Below are 12,558 nucleotides of genomic sequence, written 5' to 3'. Positions count from 1 at the left end.
AATCATGCAGCCATCACATATCTGATCCACCTGGTCTATCTGAGGCATTCCTTCGACCATTCCATCAGCTGTTAGTGCTCGCAAGGATCGAAAGTTCACATGTCCGAAGCGCATGTGCCACAGCCAGGCAGCTTCCGTTGCGTGTGAAAGCAAACACACTGGCTCGGAAGGCTGAATATTCAGAATGTACATGCGGTTGCGCGTGCGCTGCACTCGAGCTAACACTTTCCTGTGTCTGTCCCAGACTGTCATTACTCCGTCCTCGCTCGCGTACTTGCAGCCATTCTCATTGAGCTGCCCGAGGCTAATTATGTTGTTCTTCAGTCGTGGTATAAAGTACACATCCGACAGAATACGGTGTTCGCCGGTGAGGCACTGCATAAGTACCAAGCCACGTCCACATATTTCCATAGCCGAGCCATCTCCAAACCTGACTTTTCCATTAACTGTTCTATCAAGTTCTGCAAACTTCTCTGAATTTCCAGCCATATGATTGCTGATTGCTGGCACCTGTGTCCAAGTACCAAGCAACGTCATGGGCACCTGTGAGTTCTGGGACAACCTTCGCTTCATTCAGCAACACCTGCTCAGTTGGTGCTGGCTCGGGTGGTGTTAGCTCACACGTCTCCAACATGAGAAGTGCAGGATCATCTACATCCTCTCGCTGTGCAAAGTTTGTATTTTCCCTTTGTGGTTCTGGACAGTCTGACTTGAAATGCCCAGTTTCATTGTAGTTAAAACATCTGAATTTGCTAATGTCAAATTTTCTGTGCTTCTTCTGCTTACCACGGTCCTTACTCTCGCCACGGCCAGATTGCCCGCTGTCGGCACGCTCACCGCGCCCACGGCCAAGGCCACGGCCGCCACCGCTGCTGACAGACTCGTTGTCTGCCATCTCCATGCGATCGAGCTGGCGCTTGAGCTGCTTCACTCGCACCATCAGGACGCGATCCTCGCCGACGCGCATGCGCCGGATGGCCTCCCAGGCCTCGTGAGCAGTCTCACAGTTGGCCACTGCCATCATCACAGCGTCCGGTACGGACTGAGACAGGCTGGCGAACGCCTCATCATCCTTGGCCTGGTCGAACTCGGACGTGCCTTCCAACGCCGGCCACACGCCGAACGGACGAAGAAGCACCCTCATCTTCACCGCCCACAGACCATAATTCGAGTCCGTCAGCATGGGGTACTGGATCGGGACACCACCAAATCTCGCCGGAGCGCGCTGCACGACCACGGCGCCCTCATCTCCAGGCCTCTTCGCTGGCGGCGTGTACTTTCCGCCGCCGCTGCCGCCGATGGTCTGGTCCTTCCTCGGCGATGTATCTCCCATCACTGATCACCACCGCCACAACTCCTCCTGGCTCCGCCGCCGTGCGCCGCCTCCCGTGAACCAACGCTCTAAATACCAAATGTTAGATCAAACTCAGGAATACACACGCGAGGTGGACACACACGGTGGAGTTTCAGTTTCAGTGAGCGAATGCGAACACAGAGACAGAGATTTTGCGACACGTGAAGTTTGAGTCTTTTCTATTTCTTCCTTTTATTCCTTCTGATCCTAACAAGCCGGCCTCGATCCGCTTTACCCGCGCCATCCCACGGACGAGATCGTGGCCAACGATTACACGATTGACAGGAAAAGTAAACGCTATCCCTACTCAGCCGCAGCACGAACACAGCGTGCCTCTGGCATTGTTTTTCAGAAAGTTCAAAAATGATACAGTAGCCTGACGGGTTCAGGTTCAGTGAGATTAACACAACACTTCACCTCCTTAAGCTTGATGACCTGAACACACCTCCTGCGTACCGATCTTCTCTTTCGGTGACTGAAAACGAAGCCTGGCCAATGGCTTCGTCAAGATGTCTGCATGTTGCTCATCGGTTCTGACATGCTCCACTTCTATCTTGCCCTCTTCAACACAATTTCTGACAAAATGATAGCGCACGTCAATGTGTTTGCTTCTCTCATGAAACACAGGATTCTTGCATAACTGAATTGCTGATTGGTTATCTATACGGATTGTGAACTTGTCTCCATCACAGCCCAACAATTCCTCAATCAGCCTTGCCAACCATACACCTTGACAGGCTGCTGCAGCAGCAGCCACATACTCTGCTTCACATGAAGATTGTGCCACAATTTTCTGTTTTTGAGATGTCCGGGACACAGGGCAGTGACCGAAATAGTACAATACTCCAGTGGTACTTTTACGATCGTCGACATCGCCTCCATGATCACTGTCACAATATCCTAACAACTCGGGTTTGCTTGTGACCCTTTTATAGCTGCACCCAAGATTGACAGTCCCCTTTACATACCTGAGAATATGTTTCACTGCTGTCATATGTTCCTTGGTAGGTCTCTCCATGAACCTGCTGACATAGCCGACAGAGAAGCTAAGATCAGGCCGTGTATGCAGCAAATACCTCAGGCCTCCCACCACGCTTTGATATTCAGTCGGATCAACTTCCTCGGCCTTACTCTCTTTGCTCAGTTTCAGCCTAGGTTCCATTGGAGTGTGTGTTGGATGGCAGTTTGACATCCCCATTCTGTCAAGTATACGGGATGCGTACCCAGATTGGCAAAGAGTGATCCCTTCCTCTCCTTGTTTCACTTCAATGCCTAGATAGTGAGACATCAGCCCCAGATCAGTCATGCTAAATTTCGACTTCATTTGCCGTTTGAAATCCGCAATAGCTTGACTGCTGCCACCGGTTATAACCAGATCGTCCACATATACTCCAACGATCAGAACCGAATTTCTTGCCTTTTTCTTGTACAGACCAGATTCAGAAGGGCACTTCTCAAACCCCAATTCCAGCAGTGTTGAGTCCAGCTTGGAGTTCCAAGCCCTAGGAGCTTGGTGGAGACCATACAATGCTTTTCTCAGTCTGTATACCTTGCTGCTCTTTCCTTCTATCTCGTGGCCTGGAGGTTGACTAACATACACCTCCTCACTCAAGTCCCCATTGAGGAACGCTGATTTCACATCCATTTGGTGGATCTTCCAGCTGAATTGAGCTGCAAGCGCAATGAGTAAACGAACAGACTCAAGGCGGGCGACAGGAGCATAAACTTCATCAAAATCGATGCCCTGTCGCTGCACATACCCTTTTGCAACTAGCCTCGCCTTGTGTTTGACAATGTCCCCATTTGGGTCCCTTTTAATCTTGTACACCCACTTCAATCCAATCGGCCAGTGTCCACTTGGTAGATCAACTAATTCCCAGGTTTGGTTCTGCTCAATCGATGTCAGCTCTTCTTTCATTGCTTTCTGCCAACAGGACTCTCTTATAGCCTCAATGTGGTTTGTGGGCTCCTCCAATCCATACAAACACAAACCAGCGTCGTCCTCGTTGATCTCTACAGTTTCTTCGTATATCTCCTCGAGCAGGCGCTTCCCTTGAGGCCTCTGCGATGGCTCACTGTATGGTGTGTCAGGCATTGCGGACCTTTGACTTGGAGTCGACAGTGGGTCCTCCAGCTCAGCTCACACGGGATGATCGCCCCATCATTTGCTTGTCGGGTTCTGCTGCCTTGCTTAGGTGCTGCCATGGTAACAGAATCGGGCTTTTTCCTTGCCATGGCAGGAGTTTCTGGTTCGGCTTCCTTGGCAACACTTTTCCCTGCCTTGGCAGGATTTTCAGTCACCACTGCTGCTGCTTCCTCTTCTTCTCCCCGATTAGGATAGCTGACAACAAACGATGCTCCATCACCATTTTCCGTGGATCCCGGTGAGCTCCAGTCCCAACACCGATCTTCCTCGAACACCGCATCGCGTGTAATGATCAACTTCTTACTTTCAGGATCAAACATACGATAGGCTTTCGATCCGGTCTCATAGCCAATAAAGACCATTTTCTTGCTCCTATCTGACAACTTGTTCTGCCCTGGCCCGGTGGACTTCACATGTGCTACACACCCAAATGTGCGGAGGTGCTGGACTGTAGGCTTCTTCTCATGCCAAGCCTGATAAGGTGTCATCCCTTTGACACTTCTTGTTGGTGACCTATTGAGAAGATAGACTGCAGTAACCACTGCCTCTCCCCAAAATCTTGCAGGCACTGCCATACTTTTGATCAAACTCCTTGCCATGCCAACAACAGTTTGATTCCTTCTCTCAACAACACCATTTTGCTATGGTGTATACGGTGCACTGAGGAAGTGCTTAATGCCATATTCATCGCAATGCTTTGCAAATTCCCTAGATGTGAATTCTTCACCTCTGTCAGTCCGGATAGCTTTGAGCTTCAGATCGCGTTCTATCTCAGCTGCTCTCTGAATTTTCTTCACTGCACCCAAAGCTTCATCTTTGTTGCGCAACAAGGCAATCCACATATCTTCGAGAGTAGTCATCCACCAGGAGTAAAAAGTACCTCTTCCCTCCTGGTGTTTCTGGCGAGATTGGGCCACACAAATCACCATGTATCAGCTGGAGCTGCTCCGTTGCTCGAAATGATGCCAGCACTGGGAAGGCAAGACGACGCTGCTTAGCAATCATGCAGCCATCACATATCTGATCCACCTGGTCTATCTGAGGCATTCCTTCGACCATTCCATCAGCTGTTAGTGCTCGCAAGGATCGAAAGTTCACATGTCCGAAGCGCATGTGCCACAGCCGAGCCATCTCCAAACCTGACTTTTCCCTTCACTGTTCTATCAAGTTCTGCAAACTTCTCTGAATTTCCAGCCATATGATTGCTGGCACCTGTGTCCAAGTACCAAGCAACGTCATGGGCACCTGTGAGTTCTGGGACAACCTTCGCTTCATTCAGCAACACCTGCTCAGTTGGTGCTGGCTCGGGTGGTGTTAGCTCACACGTCTCCAACATGAGAAGTGCAGGATCATCTACATCCTCTCGCTGTGCAAAGTTTGCATTTTCCCTTTGTGGTTCTGGACAGTCTGACTTGAAATGCCCAGTTTCATTGCAGTTAAAACATCTGACCTTGCTAATGTCAAATTTTCTGTGCTTCTTCTGCTTACCACGGTCCTTACTCTCGCCACAGCCAGATTGCCTGCTGTCGGCGCGCTCACCGCGCCCACAGCCAAGGCCACGGCCGCCACCGCTGCTGCTCGCACCAGGTGTGCCTTTCTTTGCCTTCATCAGCTGCTCTAGGGCCTGGGTAATGAGCATGAGCTGATCGTCCTTGCTGCCGGACTGACGGCGCCGACCTTTTTGGTTTTCTTCGAAGGCCGCCAAACGAGCAACAGCCTCAGCCATGGTCATCGTCGTGAGATCGCCCCATTGGTCAATTTTATTGACGATGTCGCTGAAACGACTCGGGACGGCGTTGAACAGGAGATCGATGATGGCCTCGTCCTTCACCGTCTCGCCCATCGACCGTATCTCGCCGACAAGTGTCATGAGCTTCTGTGCGAAAGCGCTGACTGACTCGTTGTCTGCCATCTCCATGCGATCGAGCTGGCGCTTGATCTGCTTCACTCGCGCCTTCTGGACGCGATCCTCGCCGACGCGCATGCGCCGGATGGCCTCCCAGGCCTCGTGAGCAGTCTCATAGTTGGCCACCGCCATCATCACAGCGTCCGGTACGGACTGAGACAGGGCGGCGAACGCCTCATCATCCTTGGCCTGATCGAACTCGGCCGTGCCTTCCAACGCCGGCCACACGCCGAACGGACGAAGAAGCACCCTCATCTTCACCGCCCACAGACCATAATTCGAGTCCGTCAGCATGGGGTGCTGGATCGGGACACCACCAAATCTCGCCGGAGCGCGCTGCACGACCACGGCGCCCTCATCTCCAGGCCTCTTCGCTGGCGGCGTGTACTTTCCGCCGCCGCTGCGGCCGATGGTCTGGTCCTTCCTCGGCGATGTATCTCCCATCACTGATCACCGCCGCCATAACTCCTCCTGGCTCCGCCGCCGTGCTTCGCCTCCCGTGAACCAACGCTCTGAATACCGAATGTTAGATCAAACTCAGGAATACACACGCGAGGTGGACACACACGGTGGAGTTTCAGTTTCAGTGAGCGAACGCGAACACAGAGACAGAGATTTTGCGACGCGTGAAGTTTGCGTCTTTTCTGTTTCTTCCTTATATTCCTTCTGATCCTAACAAGCCGGCCTCGATCCGCTTTACCCGCGCCATCCCACGGACGAGATTGTGGCCAACAATTACACGATTGACAGGAAAAGTAAACGCTATCCCTACTCAGCCGCAGCACGAACACAGCGTGCCTCTGGCATTATTTTTCAGAAAGTTCAGAAATGATACAGTAGCCTGACGGGTTCAGGTTCAGTGAGATTAACACAACAGACAGAAGGGAGAGAGCACAATCGGAGTTGGGCACGTGCGTTAACTGTCCATCGGAGAACATATTGTTGTTGCTGCTGCTGCTCTGGGGCGGCGGCCAGGTGACGGCCTTCAGAATAGGCTGGCGCACGGGGATCTCCAGAGCCGGCGCGCCTGCGCTGAAGCTCATTTGGTCTCTTTCGGCGAGGAAGGGGAAGTACCAGCCTTCCTTGGAGTTCGACGACGATGACGAGCCGGTGAAGTTCTGCCTGCTGTTGCTAAGTACCTGCTGGGTGTAGTTCGGATTGCTATACTCGGAATTGATGATCCCAGAACAGCTTGGCTCTGGCCTTGGAGCAGAGAACGACGAGAACATTGTCTCTGCATTTGAATACAAACCTGAATGGCCGTCATGAAACAAGCTCAAGAGTTTAGTGAGACTACGTACTATTCAAATCTAGAAATGTAAAACAATGGAAATGCAGGCATTGTGCAACTAGCGAGTTCATTTGGATATTCGGGTTGCACTATGCTCTTGTGGCTAAGGATGAGTAGTACCTGTGACATTTTTTTCAAACATAAATATTACTCATGAAACCGATACTACAAAGGGTAAAAGAAAGAAAGGTATATGATGTCATTTGCTGTTCGCTATCTGGTTTGCAGGATGTGTGGAGTGTGGAGTGTGGACACAAGGAATTAAAAACAGAACAATACGCATACTTTATCCCATCTTTAATTCTTATAGGAAAACAGTCGTCGATCCATGCATGCAAAATGTAGGTCAAGCTTATTGTCAGTTAGACAGGAGAAAATGTACCAAATTGCTAGTGTTACCAATATTTGTTCAGTCCCAATTAAATTACGAAACAATAGGTTTGCATTTTGGCGAGGGTTTGCATTTGAATTAATGTACTTCATAACTGAAGTTTCTGGTTTGTGATCATTTTCTTTTCATTTTACAGTGCACCCGAGCTCACATGAGCTCGGCTCTGTTCTGATCCGGAGCTCATGTGAGCTTGGGTGAACAGTAAAATCGAAAGAAATTTAAAAAATGTCAAAAAATTCCAAAAACAATTGTGGGAAACATCCGTAAAAAATTTAATAACTTGCCGAATTTCAGCACGAAATGGCATCCGTGAAAAATCTGGCAAAAAAACATATCGATGCTCCAAAATGTTATTCTCAAACACATTTTAGAGCATTGATTTTGGTTTTTTACCAGATTTTCCACGACTGTCATCTGGTGCTGAAATTTTGCAATCTATTAAAACTTTAGTCAATGTTTCACACAAAAAACAATTAGATGTTTTATTTGAAAAAAAAATCATTTTCTTTTGATTTTACTGTTCACCCAAGCTCACATGAGCTCAGAATTGAAACAACATTTTTGGATTTGAGATTATATTCCCTCATTCGAAATTATTTGTCACGTAAATAAATATATATAGAACTGAAATATTTCTAGATACATCCATTTATCCGACAAGTATTTCCCGATGGAGGGAGTATATAGCTTTTTTGTTTCATCTATGTCAAAATAGCAATCAACAGGCTGGCAAAAAACTACTCCCTCCATACCGTAAAAATGATCTTATATTTTGGGACGGAGGGAGTAGTTGACAAATAAAATACCTTGTTGGGTTGTCATAAAGCTCCAAGGATCCATGCTATCCACACGTGGTTTCCTGCGGCGCCTGTTGTGCCCGTCAAGTTGCTTTCTACAGCTACGCTTAGCCTCATCAAACTCGGCAAGTAAGTGAAACCTAAAGAAACAAAGGTTCATGACAAAAGACACAATATTTACGTCAAGAGTAATCATAATACTGATAACATATACTTCCTCCGTCTCAAAAATAAGTGTCTTTAATTTCGGAAAACATAGGTATGAAAGAAAACCTACTTGGCGGTCCATTTAAGACACTTATTATGCCATCCAACACCCTGTGTCGGTCCGCTTGGCGGTACGGATGTCTTTTTCTCATAATCTAGAAGCAAACCGATGGGGGGGGGGGCTTTGCGGCCATTCGAACCTATGCCATGCCTGCTTACAACAAAGCTGGCCCATCGAAAACCCTTTCTCTCACGCGTGCGCTTTCCCGTCCGACGGATGTGTCCTCTCACTGGCACCAACATTGAAGCGGCTCACCGACTGAGGGTGTAGCCCATGACGCGTCCCTGGTTTCCTTGCCTATTCAGTGTTGGGGAGACGTTTACCTGACGAGATGAGATGGATATCTACCGTGCTCCTTGAATGCCCGTACGTCTGTATGCCGCCATTAAATAGGCTAGCCAGCTCCCGCGCACCACAAAGCTTGGCCTCACCGGAGTTCGCTATTTAAAGGCGGCCACCCCGAGCTCACAACACACAACAAGACATCCTCTCCACATCATCCTCCTGCGCACCACATCCACCATGACGTCAGTAGGAAAGCGTTGAGGGAAAGCCTATCGATGGAGCAGAAACACGGGGTGGCCGCCCTTGCGGCCACTTGGTAGAGTTGTCGTGCTAGGTGGACCGAGACGACATGTCGACCAGCTTGGGCGAGGCCTCCGATGATGACCCCATGATGGAGACGGGCTCCGGCGATGACTCCGCACCGGAGCCCGCACCTGTGCATGTTGGCTTGACCATGGAGCAAGCGCAGGCGCACTTCACCACCGCCATGGCGGATGAGCAGCCTGCCTATGTTAGTGTTCAGGCATGCGCTGGAGGAGTAGTGGTACAACTTGTTCCTCCTCGAGCAGCACCAGCAGGCGGAGGGCCATATCTACGGCGAGCGCGCAAGCGAGGAGGCCGTGGCCGCCATGGCTGCTGTGAACCCCAACTTCATCTGCGAGACGTAGTCGCTCGACGAAGCCGCTCATGCTCAAGCCGCTGCTCACGATGCAGAGGTGACAGAGCCGTACGCGGAGGTGATGCTGGTGATCAATGACGAGAACGTTGCCAGCTACGCGTCCTTCACGCCGCCATCAAACTTCCTGAGGCGCATGTGGCGGAGGGTAGTCACGGACCATCCACGTCCATCACGGACGTCACCTCCACCAGCACCGGCGATGGATAGTTCGCAGAATCTGACAAGGATGAGTAGGGCATGGGAGGCGGTGTGGCTCGAGTCCCAAGTGGATCGGTCTGTTTCCCATGTTCTACTCTTCTTCACCGGGGAACACACCTTCACTTCACGGGTCTTGCCTCCGCCGCTCATGGAGCGGCAGATAAGGATGTGGTAGCCGATGCGGAATAGGAAGTAAGTGGGCAACGGGCGCCGCCGTAGGTTAGGTTTATATGAATGTGCTTCGGTTTATATGAAAATCATCCGGCTTGCATGTAATTCGTCCGGTTAGTTGAAATCCTGTTTGAAATGTATGCGGCTACGGTTGGATGGCCAGCTCCCGCATCAGTGTCCGCGGAATGATCCCCCTGTTCCGGGACAGATGTAGTGTCAGGTCTGCGGGTCGGTGTTGGAGATGCCCTTAGTGTATCTTTTGTTGGACATTTGGAGGTTGAGCAGTGCTACATGCATGACACTGGCCGGACAACATGCAGACGATATGACATATCCCACCATCAGAGTCCAAGGCAAAATATCTCCAGCGGTTGGATTAGCTATCGTCCTCATGTCCTTCACTGGAATTGTCGTGTGTGTAGTAGTTTCGTTGGAGGTTCAAGCACGGCAGTATGGCACCAGCCTGTGTAGGAGCACTCATGAAGTCTGTCAAACGGTATGGTCATCCAAAATTTCCTCGAGTGTGTGCACAGCCTGGTGTAAGGCTGATAGGTAACCAATCACTGGAAACATGCTTCACTGGATACACAACATTTAGAAGAAGAGACCAAATGATAAATGGTTGGCTTTTGTATGGCACATGATGCAGGGTTAGTTGCTCACCGCAGCTAAAAAATAAAAATAAAAAACAACTCAACTTACCTAGATTTGAACCTTAAAAGATTTCAAGCAAGTCCGAACCTGGAAATGAGTACACTACAAAGCCATGTGAAATTGGAGGCAGCCCATTTAATCAGATGGTATGCTCCCATAGCTAACAAATATACCTAATTTTAGTGGAGTCAAATTGTAGTGGAAGATCTATTTAAAATACTTAAAAGCAACATAAATGACATGTCATACTAAACATTAGTATTTACGTTGAGCTCAAAAAATAAATGAAAATGTTTCTATGGGCCAAAAATCCAAGAGAAATAAATACATTAATAGTTCAACTAGAAAGAAAAGGGCAAACCAAGAACAACTAATTTCTATCTGATCAATAATCGAACAAAAAGGTTCTTATGAGAGTATCCGAGAAGGCCACAAGTTAGATTTTCATAGATTGTAGGTTTTGTTGGGCGCCAACCTTAGGTGCAAGTTACTCTAATAATTCACCTCACCGATGATATTAAAAAGCATCCAAAACTTCCTGGGTTATCAGCTCAGCTACTAAGAGACAAAGACAACCGGCTCCACCAAAATGCAAAATGTGGAACGTATTTAGCAACGCTGTTTGAAATATTGGCTTTTAGTGGTCTCACGATCTTTAACGGATGAAGAGTCACGCGGAAATTCGCAGGGGCACCCGAGTGAGGGGGAACGCACCTGTCAAGTCCTGCCACCGGCTGGATTTGCATCACAGTTCGTGAAGTAGTTGAAACCTGCACGAGGGCACAGTAAATTTTAAGTTTCAATAATGAAACTCACGGTTTTTGTATCTAAAACTGGCAAGTTACAACAAGTTTTAGAGATATAATTTTAAGAAATTTTTTTTGTCCGTTGTAGACACAAAAAAACTGATTTTAATCGATGGCCCGTACTAAATTTCAACATTGAATATTTTTAAAAGTCGTCAATATATATTCAATATGGGTCTTATTTAAAAGCGCTGGTGACGAGAAAACGAATATGAAAACAAAACTTAATTGCGAATTTTCATTTAAAAGATATAGAACTTTCAAAATCAGAAGCCAAAATAAAAAGGCGGCATGAGGGACTTGCCTTCCCCACGACTCGTGTGCCCTAAATCCTCATCTAAGAGTCACGCACAACAAATACTAGTGCACAAAAGAATCCACCAGAAAACCGAAAGAATTCGCATGGGTCTTGTTGCCAATTCAGCAATGGGGGAGGGGAGTCATGTCACACATGGGCCTTGCAGTTCAAGGCATATCTAGCCGATCCCCTAAAAGGCTATAGTGGAGTAATTTTTTGAGCTTACTCCTCTAACCCTTACCTAGTCCAAGTACTAAATCCTAGGGAATAAAATGTTTACTCCTCGACTAAAATCCCCCACCCCCCCACGGCTCCTAAAAACACTCGGCTTCCCCCTCCACCTTTCTCCCGCCTACGTGGCTTCATCCTTCCCGCCACCGCCTCCCAACACGCCGCAATTGCCACCAATGACCACCACCATCGCCGGAATGGGTAGCCTAGACACTTCCGCCACCGTTTTCGGCGCATCGTCACATGAAACCACACCCGCGCTGCCATCTACATAAAAAACGATTCAGGATTAAAAAAAAATCTTCTCCGGCCACAAGCACCGGCTCCCACCGCCTCTACCAAGGCCGGCGGCGTGGCCACGGCCTCACAGGAATGGCAGGCCACCCTACTGCTGCTCCTTTTGGCGGCAAGCGAGCTAGGAAACCAATGGCCGCGGCATCGATCCTCGCCGAGGAGTATGCGAAGAAGAAGAAGGCTACTCAGGCCCCTCGCCCCTCGTCCAGTGGCTCATGCAGCATTTCCGGTCACCCATACGGCCATTGCTCCAGTGCGTCCGGCTGCCGCAGCCGGCAAAAAGGGTCGCGGCCACCAAGTGCTCAAGGAAATGCCAACTAGGTAAAAATATCTTTTTTCATTTCAGCCGATGTTTTGTGCGATGATTATTGGTGGCCGATGATGATCGCTTTTGTTGTTTTTGTCATAGTGGGGAGATGAACATGGCCAAATTCTTGGCATCTTTGGAGTCATCGGCTTCGATTGGGCATGACGATCTAAATTATGATTCGATGTGGGATCATCAAGAGGAGGTGGGCGAAGAGGAGGTGGCCGAAAACGAGATGGCCAAGAAAGACCGTGCTATCATGTTCATGAACCTAACCATAATGGATGATACCCAAGAAAGTATTGCGAGCTCACTTGCGGGAGATCTTGACCCAACGGATGTCTCTCTTTGAAATGGTGGTGGTGGTGGCCGAGAAGATGATGGTGATGATGTGGGCCAAGAGGATGGTGGTGGTGATGATGGTGGACATGTGTATGGTGGTGATGGTGATTTCTTTGGCGTGGAAGGTGTTTGAGTTTGTG

At 49.0% G+C, this 12,558-nt stretch overlaps 1 protein-coding gene across 1 annotated transcript in view; it reads right to left on the bottom strand.

Annotated features, from left to right (window-relative positions):
• Window positions 1–320: 320 nt before the first annotated feature.
• Window positions 321–12,558, bottom strand: part of LOC109779380 (uncharacterized) — a 123,715-nt gene continuing 111,477 nt past the window's right edge. Inside the window, exons 7-9 of the mRNA XM_020337994.2 lie at window positions 7,895–8,025; window positions 6,286–6,640; window positions 321–375 (exon numbers count right to left, since the gene is read on the bottom strand). Coding sequence (XP_020193583.2) covers window positions 321–375; window positions 6,286–6,640; window positions 7,895–8,025 — 541 coding nt within the window. The remainder of the gene's footprint in view (window positions 376–6,285; window positions 6,641–7,894; window positions 8,026–12,558) is intronic.

Source organism: Aegilops tauschii, chromosome 4 (assembly GCF_002575655.3).
Source record: "Aegilops tauschii subsp. strangulata cultivar AL8/78 chromosome 4, Aet v6.0, whole genome shotgun sequence".
NCBI lineage: Eukaryota > Viridiplantae > Streptophyta > Magnoliopsida > Poales > Poaceae > Aegilops > Aegilops tauschii.
Note: the sequence above shows the minus strand (reverse complement) of the source record. Positions and strands in the feature narration are given on the sequence as shown.